The sequence below is a fragment of the Lissotriton helveticus genome, chromosome 4_1, assembly GCF_964261635.1.
Source record: "Lissotriton helveticus chromosome 4_1, aLisHel1.1, whole genome shotgun sequence".
NCBI lineage: Eukaryota > Metazoa > Chordata > Amphibia > Caudata > Salamandridae > Lissotriton > Lissotriton helveticus.
In genome coordinates, this window is record NC_136063.1 from 275,585,518 (window position 1) to 275,599,999 (window position 14,482).

At 45.3% G+C, this 14,482-nt stretch overlaps 1 protein-coding gene across 1 annotated transcript in view; it reads right to left on the reverse strand.

Moving 5' to 3' along the window:
* Window positions 1-5,273: 5,273 nt before the first annotated feature.
* The window catches only part of LOC144827986 (uncharacterized), a 35,556-nt gene continuing 26,347 nt past the window's right edge, over window positions 5,274-14,482 (reverse strand). Inside the window, exon 3 of the mRNA XM_078686136.1 lies at window positions 5,274-5,293. Within this exon, the coding sequence (XP_078542262.1) occupies window positions 5,274-5,293 (20 nt within the window). The remainder of the gene's footprint in view (window positions 5,294-14,482) is intronic.

Below are 14,482 nucleotides of genomic sequence, written 5' to 3' on the forward strand. Positions count from 1 at the left end.
GGGACAGAGTCTGGTCCTGGTGCTTTCGAGGCTGAACTTTACCTTAGAGCTTTATATACCTCCTCTAGTTTGAATTGAATGTCTAGAGGGAACGGGGAATCCACAACTTCCTTAGTTATTGCTGTTTCGGAGGAAAGTACAGGAAGAACTGTAGTGCCATACAGGGCTTGAAAGTGGAATACCCACTCCTGAGCGGTGATGGCATTGTCTAGACGAGAGCCTTGGTCGTCTTGATAAAAAGGAGCATTTACAGCCTTCCAGAAGGCAACAGTGTCCTTTTGTGTTGCCGCTGCATGGAGGGCTTCCCAGGCTTCGACTTTTAAATCTTTCTTTCTTCTAATCAAAGCGGCACGGTACTTACGCCTTGCCCTTTTGACCTGTACTCTGTCTAGTGGGGTAGCATGCAATGCATTTTTGAGTTCTCGCAATGCCCTGGAGCAATTTGGATCAAACCACCCTGGCGTTCTCTTACCTATATTACGCGGATTTCTGGTCAGGAGGTGTTTGATTAAACAGCAAATTTTATTGAAGGAGACCAGAACTTGTTCTTCATCCTCTTCTAAAGTCAAACACTTAGGGGCCGATTAGGATGGCGGTTTTTCCGCATCCTCCGGGCCGGCGGAAGTGTCCGCCGGCCTGGAGGATGCGGAAAAACCGCGGCGGAGACTCCAAAGACCCACCGCCAAATTAGGATGGCTGGTGGGTCTGGAATTCCGTCCGCCGCTTTTCCGCCGCGGTCGGAGCCGACCGCGGCGGAAAAGCCATAACATGGCAGGCGGTGTCTATGAGACACCGTCCGCCATATTATGATGTGTGTGTAAATATGCTTTTCCACGGCGGCATTGCCGCCATGGAAAAGCATACGGACCTTCACTTCGGGGGCCCGTTGCGGGCCCCCTGGGTGAAGGGGTGGTGGTGAGTGCACATGGGGGGTACCTATGGTACCCCCCTGCATTTGCGTGCACAATGCAGCAGGCACCGCGCGGTGCCTGCCGCTTTGTGCACGGAAATGCTGTGCATGCATTTTTTACATTGGGGCGGTTGCAGCTTGAAGCTGCACCCGCCGCAATGTTAGAGATAGAGGATGTGACCGCCACCCTGGCGGTCACATCCTAATCAGATCGGAGGGAACGCCGCAGCCCATGCGGACGTTCCCTCCTCCTCAGGGGTCGCGGACGGACTCAAGTCCGTCCGCGATCCTAATCGACCCCTTAGTGATTTTCTTAAGGGAAGTAGTCACTAAGTTTTTTTGGAAACTCTCTGGTATTACCTTCTCCCATTTAATGCAGAATCCGTTACGCTGGCCAAGAATAGGGTTAAAGTCATAATTACATTGAGTATTAAGGGGCCGCGTATCCAGATTTAGCTTAAAATGAACTGAGATGGGGTAATGGTCACTAATGCCACTTGTAAGTGTCTCCCAATTATTAACTAATGGAGCATAGCGTGACGAGAGTAAGGTAAAATCAATAATTGACTTTGCCCCTCTTGCATTAAATGTAGGTGCAAATGTTTTAGGCACTGAACAAGCCTCATTAATGAATGCCATAGAATGGTCCACCACTAAATTATTGAGCAAGTCCCCTAGTTTTGTATGGGCAAAGTGGGTTGTTGCCCCTGTAGTTTCATCTTCCCAACCGCACACTCCCTGTTGGCTCCTTGAACATATTGGACAATTAAAGTCCCCTACCCACATGAGGGCCAAATCCCCTGGGCAGCTATCTACGATCGTCTTAAGGGTACTAGAAAATTTCTTAAATGTGGTTTCCACTTGTGCTATCGGGATATTATTGTAGAAGTTAATGATAGCTAAATTTTCCAGAGATCCCCAGGATACCCTTAATATCTGATAGTATGGGGAATCCAAAAAGCTCCCTAGGACCGTGGGACCTGAACAAATAGAAAGATACATAGACAGCCCTCCCTTATGTCTACCCATTTTGGTGGGAACTGCCGGAGTAAAAAAAGTTTTAAATCCCAACAGATGGGATTGCTCCCTAGCCCATGTTTCCTGGAGAGCTATAATTGAGTGGGTCATTGTTATTGATCGCCAATCTGCATCATTGATTTTTGTGGCCAAGCCCGCTATGTTCCACGTTATTATGCTGCCAGGAACTTCAATATTTGTTGGGGATGTTACAACCGTAGGTGTCACGGGGGCTGATTCCATTATGTCACAGGGCATTATCCCGGGCAGATTATCTAGCTGGGGGAGTAGCGTTATTTCTTCCCCAGGTGCTTGTATTTCAAGGTGAGGGACTATCACAGGGCAGGATTCTGGCGTAGTCTTGGAGTGTACAGGAGCCAGAATATAACTTTGGGCAGTCAAATTATCTTCTTTGCCTTTTGTCCTGTAAATTGAGGACATATTAGCAGGGGGCCCCAACCGTCATTCGCAGTCATCCAAGCCTGAGAGTGCTTCAAATCTATTAGTGAGCTCGAAGGGGGTAAATGGTAACAAGTGGTCCATTCCCCTGATTCCTTGTGAATGGTCCAGCCCCCTGTAGTTATTTCCATGTCCCCTGTATGAAACGGTGTTCCACCCATATACATTTTTTGGCATCATGGGATTGGGAGCCTGCCACATGTATTGGTTATTAAATGTTATGGGAGGATTATTCCATAGGCCAGAAGGGACCCCTAAAGACATTAAGGGAGTTATCTGAGATCTTGGATAGAAATAGGTTAGGTCACAGGGAGCAATGGTTGTACCATTGGTCCTTGGCATCCAATTTAGGATGTGTTTGACCGCACCTGGATCTCTAAAATTTATAATTATGAGATCAGCCTCTATGTCTTTCTCTCTACTCCCTAACCAGGAAAGTCGCCGTACATGGACGATCTCACCATTGATGTTACATGGGAGCGGTCTGTGCTGGCTAAGCCAATGCATGGCTTTGTTTTTTAGTTGACTAAAGCCTTCCATCTTGCCATCTTGTAGGATGGGGACGCCCGTGAGTACAACCACATAGGGGACCGCGTCAGGTGGTAATTCGACTTGGCGGCCCCTATGGTTTCCTGGTCTATCTGGATGTGCCCTCCCCCCTGGCTCTTACTTATTTCCTCCAAGAGGTATACTAGCCCCCTTCGGAAATTCATTAGGGATATGTGGGGCGAGTTGATGGGCTACCTTGGATAGATTCGCCCCTTGGTGTTTGCGGCTCACAGGGTTGCTAGATGGATTTACATCCTTTCGGATTGCGGGGGTAGAGGTTGGGACTGCGGCTGCGGGGAGTAGGGCTGGCTTAGCTGAATCTTTCATCAGACTTGCTTTGTTGGTAATGGCCGTTTCTAAGTCCCCCAGCCGTTGCTCCAACCTCTTCAGCCTCTCCAGTATGGGAGATGTAAATGACTTAAGTAAATGTTCAATGCTGTCAAGGGAGACAGAGGACAATTGTTCCTTGGTCGTACAGTTCCTGGTAGATGTTGAACCAGGACTGGACACACTCAGTGTGGGGGTATTTTTGGGTGATATTATTTCATGTGAAACCCCCTGGCCTGGATCGGGAAGTAATATAGCCTTTGTAGTAAGAGCAGATGTATCTTTAGCCTTTTTTCCCTTCCCAAAGTCAGTATGGCTGATCTTAACTCTTTGTGGAACACCTCCCCTCCTCCTTCTTTTGTTTGGAGGCGGTCCAAAGACTTTAACGGCTTCCCGTTTTCCCGCTTTATTTTTTAAATTCCCCACCACTGCTCGGGGAGTATCAGGTATAATTTCTATAGCTGTGTTAATGTCGCTAATAGTTGAAAGGTTATTTTGTTCCACACTGTTAAAGGCAGTCGAAGAAGGGGGCGTATCTCGCAGGAGAATAGGAATACCCTGCATAGATAACGGGTCCTCGTTTCCTAATATCAGACCTACACCCACTGGATTAATCTGGGATAATACGCCCACAGGGGATATGGTTTTAATAGCTTCAATCGAGCGACCACGCTCTGCCCTGCGTTCAGCCAGTGAGCAATCCCTTTCCATATCGGGGGGAGGTTTTCTGAAGTAATTATCCAAAGGACCTTTGCTATTTCCCGCTACTTCAGCAAGCATAATTTTTTCGGGGTTAGCAGCCATGAGTTCTAATAAAATCAGTGTTAGTGATATATTACTGATCGCTAATAAAATAGGACTTTGTTGAAAATGGCAAAAAAGACAAATACTATACGTAAATGCAGTATAGGCAAATGACAAGGGTGCTCAATATCAAGGAGGGGCAAACTTACAAGATAAAATGATGGCGTTTAAACAATAAAAGAGATTGGGCCCAGCCCAGCCTCACTCAGCCACCGAACAGCCACAAACGGCCCGCCCTTTGCCCAGGCTTCGCACCGCGCTCCGTCCCTCGCGCGTCCCGCTTCGCGAAGAGCCTGGACTGCTCTTGTAGCCCTCAAGGCAAGTGGGCGTGGCCGCTGCGGGAAGAGGCTGCAGGTGTCTCCAATGCCTCGCAGTCCCGCAGCGGTAGTGGGTCGATCAGCGGCGCTCCCGTGGAGCGGGTGCCGCGCTTGTCAGCGTCCGTGAGAAGCCCCAGGAGCAGTGGCAGCAAGACTGCAGGTCCTCAAAGTTTCCAAACAGTGAGTGGCACCCGCAAACCGGGTGCAGCGAAAGGTTAAGCTCGCGGCAGGCAAGGGGGCATGGCCGCTGCGGGAAGAGGCTGCAGGTGTCTCCAATGCCTCGCAGTCCCGCAGCGGTAGTGGGTCGATCAGCAGCGCTCCCGTGGAGCGGGTGCCGCGCTTGTCAGCGTCCGTGAGAAGCCCCAGGAGCAGTGGCAGCAAGACTGCAGGTCCTCAAAGTTTCCAAACAGTGAGTGGCACCCGCAAAGCGGGTGCCGCGAAAGGTTAAGCTCGCGGCACAAGGGGGCGTGGCCGCTGCGGGAAGAGGCTGCAGGTGTCTCCAATGCCTCGCAGTCCCGCAGCGGTAGTGGGTCGATCAGCGGCGCTCCCGTGGAGCGGGTGCCGCGCTTGTCAGCATCCGTGAGAAGCCCCAGGAGCAGTGGCAGCAAGACTGCAGGTCCTCAAAGTTTCCAAACGAAAGGTTAAGCTTGCGGCAGGCAAGGGGGCGTGGCTGCTGCGGGAAGAGGCTGCAGGTGTCTCCAATGCCTCGCAGTCCCGCAGCGGTAGTGGGTCGATCAGCGGCGCTCCCGTGGAGCGGGTGCCGCGCTTGTCAGCGTCCGTGAGAAGCCCCAGGAGCAGTGGCAGCAAGACTGCAGGTCCTCAAAGTTTCCAAACAGTGAGTGGCCATCACTCAAAAACCAGCCACTCATGTAACCGTGAATTGCCTTTTTTTATTTGATGACCAGTATACCTGAAAAATTAGAAGCAACAAACATCAGAAATTAATCCAGCCACTGGCTCTTGTTTGGGCTGCATTCCTTTCCATCATTCTTTGACCAGTGTGCAATGTCCCTTATAAATGGAAAATAACCAACTTTCTACTGGTTTCAGCCTTCTTAGGCCTTGCCCATGAGATAGGGCCTCCTTATCCATTACTTTTGGTTGCCATTAGCAGACTTTTGCTACAATGCTAAGTACCCTTATTTTATAAATGTATTTTTAATGAAGCTGTAGGAGATGATTTAGAGTTTGAATGACTGGACACTCGATTAAAACCATTACAACGTTCACTGTTCACCAAACTTAAGGTTCCTCTACTTAGAGTTAAGAAACTGCCATGTTTCTGACGGTGGAGCTAACACTCGCTGTGTCGGCAGAAGCTTTTTACTGATGGCCCAACCGGTATTAGGCCATGAGTAGCAGTACCTCACACTATCCACCCTATTTCTAGCAGAGTTTCAAATATTCTGGCTGTTACAAAAAAGAAAGCAAATAAATGATCCCCACCTGCTGGGAGAAGACTATAAGTGTGTCAGGGTCATTTGTTTTTTGCTTCCAAAATAACAAACTCTTGCTTTGGTTTACGGTTGTATAGAACATGGTGCCCGCACAACAAAGCTTCAGTGTTTTCAGTGGAGTTACCATGGCAGTTGCTCTGCTGAAGTCAGTGAGATCTCTTCTGGGTAGAGATCTCCAAAAATGGTGGATTTTACTTTGTGAGGACAGTGGAATACATCTTCCTTGGCCTAACTTCCAAATCATAAACTCCTCATACATGCATACAGTATAAAACAAGAAAGATATGATACATCTTGAATCAGATTTTGGGAATACATCGTACAGTTTACAAGTTATGATCAATGGATACCTTTAAAAATGGTATTAAAAACCATATTCAAAATACCAGTGACATTGCATTATGAATTACATTTTATGACCTCTGTACATTTCAGCCTGTAGTAGCCTATACCTTAACCCAATAAATTAATTCACATAATCCAGCCTGGCATATTTAAGATATGGTGAAGTAATTCCATGCCCACCAGGACCAGTTTCAGGTAACTGTAACTGCAAGTCTGGATGAGGACTTAATACATGAAATTAAAATGCATGCAAACTATATTAATGAAAAAGTGCCTTACAAAGAGTTAGATAGTAATGGAGAACTCACCAACATTTTCCACTGAATGTCCCTTTCTAAGGGCCATCCTATGAGTTTGGCAGTTCCACGCCCCACTCCTGCACCGCCAAACCCATGTACAAACCGCCCGCCAGATTAGGAGATTTCTCCTGTCTGGTGGGCAGTTCTTTGGCATTCCCAGGATGGTGCCTAGGAAATAGGCACCTCAACAGGAATGTCAAATGCTGTACCTGCACTGCATGGACTGCTGCAGTCCAAGCCGCGCAGCTGCTGGTGTGCAAGCAGCAGCACATGTTGTGCCCCCCTGTGTGCATCCACATGCCGTACAGGGTCCCCTTTGTTTCCTCAGCGCCACATGTTTCATGGGAGTTGCACCGCCATGAAAAGTGTGAAAGTGAGAAAATCATAATAGGCTTGGCGGGGCCACAGCAGCCCTCCCAAGCATATTGCAGTCTCAATACCACTGTGACACAGCCAGGAATCTCTGATACCTGGCGAATGTGGTGGTCCCAGTGTGGTCTGACCACCCTCGTTGTAATAGGGCAGTCAGAAGACCCCCGCCACTGCGACCCCACGAGTCTGGTGATCCATGGACTGCCAGGCTCGTAATAAAGCCCTAAGATTTTTAAATTCTACTCACATACATATCATTTTATATCCCTATTGAATGAAGCTACATTATGCCTTAAAATATCTGAAATGAAACAGGGAAACATTCAATGAAGGCATGTTTTAACAGTCAGTTACTGCAATGAAGCTTTCCCTTTTATTGTAATGGAGCTATTACTATGATGAGGGAGCCCATGGTAAATGAAACTGCATTAGTTGTCATGAGAAGCATACTTTTCAGTTTTAGATATCCCACTGGTGGGAACATATCTACTTGTAAAAGACAATTGTATAAGATCATTCCCACACTCCCTTTTTAGGTGAGTTTAATGATAACATACTTATTTACTAGGGAATGACCTGCTAGGAAAAGAAGTCATAGTCTTTGAGTAAGGAGTCTCATACTTTTTAATACCCTGCAAGAAGGGCAGATTCGTTGTTAACTGAATTTTTCTCTCACTTTCTGAACTAGTCTCGTCCCAAAAATATTCGGAGACAGCAACACAAAACATTGCAATATATTTTTCTAATATTCATAGATAATTACTATTTGGTTTTGTGTGATGTCTGCTGTGGTGACCCAACATTTGACTTTAAACTGAGCTTTAACACTGGACATTTATTTTTAATATTGTTATTAGGATTGATAGTTCTGTTAATATTTCTTCTCACACACATAAATATTCCAGGATTTAGATGATTTGTAGACCAATGGGTCTTCCATTTGCTTATCAGTGCAATGTGGCTTAAATACTTGTACTAAAGCTGGATCACTATCATTAAATTACTTGCTGTAATTTAATGATAATGAGTAATAAAATCTGTAGGAAAATCTACTGGCATAATAGGGAGAGCACTTTTTTTGTGAGGTATTGTTGAGCTCCTACACTGACCTAACAGAAGAATCCATAGAATAAAACAAGAATCAATAAGGGTGACCTTGTCGCCTCTGCAGAATGTCCCAAGTAACAAGACAATTCTCAAGAAATATATGTAAGCTGTGTGTAATACGCCATTAAAACAACAAGGTTGTTATATAATGTTTTGCACTGGTCCTTTACTGGTTCTCCTCCTACCTTTCCAACCAACACCAGTTTATTCACATGGGCACCGCCAGGTCACAAAAGATCAATATCACGTGTGAAGTCCTTTACATGGAGTTGCTTGCTGCTTTACCCCCAGATAATAGCATCAAGATTCACCAATATCATGATGATAAACAACTCTACTTTAAAGTCTCCTCTGCTTTAGACATCCAATGCCTCAAACACTGCTTGCATATTATCCAGACCTGGATGTTGCAGGCCTACTTGAAGTTCAAGCAAGCCAAGACAGAATTCAGTTATTTGCCAAGAACCACAAACAAGATACAATACAAACCTGGTTCACTGACATGAACATTGACAGCTTCGAACTTCAACTTTCACCAAATGCCAAGTCACTTAGAGACACCAACCTCGCCCCCAAGAAACTTATTGCCAAACAAAAAAAAGGTGTCTTAGTACTAGCCTTCTCTTCTAGAGAAAACCAAACCATGACTTCCAGGGGCCGTAATACATATTATCACTGTTTGCACCGGGCGCACCTATCAAAAGGTGCGCCGGGCGCAAACAGTGATAATGCACTCCATTATGGTGTATCCACTGCCCCCAGGGCAGCCGCGAACTCACGCTGTCCCAAGGGCAGCACATTCATGTGAAAACACAAAGCAGATGCTCCGTGTTTTCAAAGTGAAGGTGGCGCCTGCCTGCACCTCCAAAGGGGTTTACAGATCCCCTTGCAGGCGGGTGAAGTCAGTGATTGCACCCGCCTGGAAGAGGATGTCCGGGGGGGTCCATGGATCCCCCTTTACCCCCTGCAGAGGGCAGCTGTCAGGAGGCACACTGACAGTGTGCCACCTTTTTAATGGCGCACTGTCAGTGCTTCTCCTGAGGACTATGACTGTGCGCCCGCGTTGGAAAATGGCACAGGCGCAGAATCAAAGGAAGTCCCTCGTTTGCATATGGCACACCCCTATGCAAATTATGCAAACGAGGGAACACGCTTTGTTGATGCTATCGGTATTTTAGAAGGAGACTCACAAGCATCTGTGTCCACTTCTATAATCCCAAAGTGCCCCAGGGGCGTGCAAAGCGGGCAAAAACAACTGTTGCGCCCCCCCGGGGCTCCATCTGTAATACAGGCCCCAGAAAGCACCTTCAGAACTGCGGTTACCCTCTTACTCTCAAATCTGCATGGTGGTAAAGCCCTACTCCATGGCCTACCAGACTCCACATTGACACCCCTTTGGGGAGTCCTACATGCACTACCCATCTCCATTTGCAGTATAAAGTCCTACCTGCCTTTTCGGAAAGCTGTGAAAACACACCTTTTGCCTCCGTTATAAGCTGTCTCGTTCTGTGACCTGCTTTGCAGTTTTCTGCTCTCAGTGCCAGGACGCTCTTTGCTGGGGCAGCAGTGCACTCTATAAAAATCTATCCCATATAACATAACATAACATTTAGCATGTCTCACCCAGGACCTGAAGAAATTTGATCACATCACCCCCATCCTGATAGAACTCCATCGCTTCCCCTCGAACCGGCCTACGCCATCTTCAAAACCAGCTGCATGTTTACATAGGCATTACAACCAGCTCTCCCACTTACCTTGCAGACAAGCTCACCATCTCTGATGATTCTCAGCATACCCGTAGCCAGGACACCATCAGACTGCAAACTAAGAAGTGTAAAAAAGAAATAAAACTAGAAAGCAGGCTTTTTCTATTCATGCATCCACAAACTGAAACACTATCTTCATTTCCATCAGGCCGAAGCAACAGTGCTCCAATTTAGGAAAGATTTGCAGATCTATTTAAAGAACACTACATCGTAAGATATTACCAGTCCACAACCCAGTTTCCTCTCCTATTGCTTTTTGACTTTATGCTTGTCTTTTACAAGGTACAACACTCCGCTGCCTTTTGGGAAGGTTTGCACTATAGCAATGCCATATACATAAATACATACATACAAATAAAGGATGTCAAGTGCCATAAAAAATGTAAGTAAAACTATAGACCTTAAATGTAACAAAAAAGAAGAAAATCTGACCAGGGTTCAAAGTTTAGGCAAAAGTTAAGTCTCCCATTAAAATTAAGTCCAAAACGGCGTAGCATAGAAAGTTAATGGAAAGTCATTATCCTATTGTTATTGTTTGCATTCATATATACATGCAGCGTTGTATTTTTGTTTAGCAGCACTATTAATAATATGTTTCAGATTACTAAGGTTTATCTGTTTGGATTTTCCCCACCTGCCTGCCCTACGCCACTTGCGTCCCACCTTTAACCCTCCCCTTCTCTCCACTTCCTTCACATCCCTTTTATAACAGATATGGATCCAGCTGTATTTTGTTTCATTTCCCAATAAGAATGTTGGCTCTAGTGGGATTGGATCCTCCCTTGTGTATTTGTGAATACAAACTACAGGTGTACTATGTGGTCTTAAAAGGAATGTTGCAAAAAAGTAAGTTCATAGAAAATAGAGAAATAGGCAGCAATATACAAGTGCCCGCTGGAGGTTTGACATGTCACTCAACATCTCAAGTGACTGGTCTGCAAATCCATATGGTCAGATTGAATCTGGTGAAAGTTCTAGATTTGCACCTAGAAATATTTTTGGAGCAAGAAAGTGTCAACCGTGTAACTGAATACAAGAAGGGCTACATGCAGAGCAGATATGTGATTCAGGAGCCCATTGTGAATCTTAGTCATTGGGTACAAAAGCTTTACAGTGTGAAAAAGGGACCGAATGAGGCTGGCTAATAAAGAATTAGTCATGTTTTTAAAGCTCTAGGTTCTAGAAGGATACAAGGGGGCTGTATCTAATGAGGGTTCCATCTTCCCCACCTTTTGAAATCAGATCATGTAGGTCAGAGCTAGGTAGGGATAGGAACTGCTGTTCTAATGTTTGTATGGCAGGCATGCAAAAATGATTCAGGTGCCGGGAAGTCTTTCTTATTCTCGAATACCAAGCTGGTTCTGAAGTGACAGTGGCCAAGCAAAAAAACTAGCATGTCATTGGCAGGTAATGTAATGTAATGTAATGTAAGGTACACTTATATAGCGCGACTGTCACCCAAAGGGTATCCTGGCGCATAGATTACAGAACAGCGGGAGCAACAGAAAAAGCGAGGTCTACTGGTTTTCAGTTCCTTCCTGAAGCCAGACAATGTGTTCAACTGTCTAAGACTCTGGGAAAGAGCGTTCCAGAGTCTGGAGGCAGTAAAGCTAAAAGATCTACCTCCTGTTCACACTTTCTTGACATGGGGTACTCAAATAAGGTGTACAGAGGAAGAGCGTAAAGATCTAGCAGGCACATACCATGCAAATTTCCTCTGAAGTACCCTAGGCCCGATGTTATGTACTGCCCTATAGACAATGCATAATGCCTTAAAGTGTATCCTTTGTACAACTGGCAACCTGTGAAGGGCCCTAAGGGCCCAAGAAGATGACGCACCCCATGGCCGATTTAATGCGAGTTTTGCTGCCATTGTCTGCACTCTCTGTAGCTTCTTGAGCAGAGAGGCTGGAGCACCCAAAAGCAGCGCATTACAGTAATCAATACTGCTTAACACAATGCTCTGAACCACTTCAGGCCTAGTGGCAACCGGCAAAAACGGGAGGATCTTGCGCAAAGCTCGAAGTAAAGCTATACAGGTGCACACCTTTTTATTTACCTGGGAGTCTAACTGGATATTACTGTCCATCAGGACCCCTAAATTGCGCACGGTTTTAGTAGGCAGTAAGGAATTGTTGTTGATCGAACCAGGCCAAAAATCTGTAGGAAGAGGACGCTGAATACGGCTGGTCATACAGCACAGAACTTCTGTTTTGTCCTCATTAAATTGTAGGGAGTTCAATTTCAACCAGCCTGCCGTTTGATGAAGACAGTCATGAAACTTTTCCAAGAACACTGCATTGTTGCCCTCAAAAGAGAGGACAAGCTGAGTGTCATCCGCATAATTGATTACATTAATTCTTAACGATTTTATCAGAACAATGAGAGGGCGAAGGTATAGATTAAACAAGATCGTGCTGATGGCCGAGCCCTGAGGGATCCCTTGTTTAACCTTACTGTATTCAGAGAAGAAAGGCGGCAGAAACACTGCCTGCTGCCTATCCGAGAGGTAAGAATGGATCCAATCTCGGGCCTTGCCCACAATACCCAATTCCTCCAGCCTTCTGATCAGTATCTGGTGATTGACTGTGTCGGACGTGGCCGACATGTCAAGCAGCACTAAAAAGGCTGCCTGACCACTGTCGGCCCGCATTCTCAAGTCATCCAGGACCACCACCAAGGCAGTCTTGGTCCCATGTGCGGGACGAAACCCGAATTGGACCTCGTCCAGCAGCTGGTTATCCTCAACATACTTAGAGAGGGATTTAGTTACTACCCTTTCTAGAATCTTAATCGGGTAAGGTAGCAGGGAAATGGGTCTATAGTTGGCTGGGTTGTGCGGATCCAATGATGACTTTTTAATAAAATTTTCCAGTAGTCTGGGACTACAGCTGTGACTAAAGATTGACTACAGATCTGGTATAGAAGCGGGAAGAGTTTGCCTCCAAACAGCTTCCAGAACTTATGAGGAAGCGGGTCCCTGGGGGAACCAGAGGAAACCCCAGCAGCGATTACATGAAAATCCTCATATAAGGGCATCGGGAAGTGATCATAAAGTGACATGTGTTCCATGTTAATTATATTGTTACTTGATACAGTCACGTTATCAGTCTGTATGTGCCCACCCTCTTCACCTGAGGGTTTCAGTCCCATTAAAATTTTACAGATTTTTTCCTTGAAAAAGCTTGCCAGGTTATCACACAGTTCTTGTGAGGTCGGGATAATGGATTTAGCACAGTCTGGGTTGGAAAAGCCTCTAACCAGGTTGAAAAGGGTTTGTGACTTATTCGGGGCAAGCAAAATAATCTCCTCAAGGTATTTAGCCTTGGTTTTACCTATTCGTACTTTATAGGAGTGGAGCGTATTTTTAAAGGCCACCTTGTCTGCCTCAAAATAGTTCTTCCTCCACTTACTTTCAGCCTGTTTACATCTAGTCTTTAACGGTGTCAGCTCCTCATTATACCTAACGTAATACTAACCACTACCCTAAACAATGTATTCCCAACTACACATTCACATTTACTACGTTCTAGTTCTAATCTAGGAGTGTGCCTGCTGCAGGACATCCTCACATCAAATGTTTACATTTGAAAAACAAACATTGCTGGGAACAACCTCAAGGTTAAGGAGCTCACCTCTGCCGCTGACTCACCCACCACTGAACAGGACAGTGAAGTCCACTTTAAGAGTATTCCTATAGCTTCTACTGACACGTACCAAGGATGTTGCATAGAGAATAGAAGACAATCTATATAGATTGGACACTCTCTTGTAAAAAATTAGTTGATGGCAGAGCACTTTACCAGAAAATGCAAGCATAACAAGCACAGGTCAGGTGATGACCTCCTTCCTATATACTGTGAATACTATAAAGGTAGTATATATCATCAGTACCAAGAGTAAAATATATAACTACAATTTCACTGCAGATATTTTTTTTCCAACTTTAATAACAATCACCGTCGCACTTTATGAAGAATTAATTCACATTTACCCTCATGAGACATGGTCCCTGTAGCAGTAAGCCCATATGTCTATACTGCCTCACATTCCTTTTTATATTGTGGGGAAAATATCCTGTTCCAGAACTGGAGCTTCATAACTAGCCCAAATGCCACAGACATGGTGGCCTGAACTTTTAAATTTGCTTTACAAGTGTTGGTATATTTTTGATTGTCTGAAAGGTAGCCATGCTTGTACCTCTGTATAGAGATCTAATTCAGCAGGAAAAGACAAACCATTTTAGCAGGGCACAGGTAGCTGAGGAGGAGGATATCTGAAGCATGTACAGTATGGATTAACATCTCTGATTGTGCAGTTTATTCATTATAGATCTAATTCACACCTACATTGAATTGAAGTATGGTAAAACACATCTGTGACCACAAATTCTGAGGTCATGTGTCAGCGTCAAAATATGTGGCTATTTATAGCTTCAGATGGACGTTGCTATATCAGCAGACCTGCTGATATGACTGATTTACTATTGTACTAAGTATAGGGTTACAGGCAGAGTTACTAATTCCTAGATTTACAAAGCTCTTGCGTCATAAGTGCCTCACACAAGAGGACATAATTCTCAATGTTACATTAAGTGCTGTAGTATTAGTTTTGCGTTACTTTTCAGCCTCTGCGAGGTGCCTGGTCTGCATTGTATCATGTTGCATCAAAATGCCTTTAATGTATGCAAGGTGGGTGTTCCGTCGCAAAACCATTGCAAAACCAACGCAATGATATTTACTAATGTAAC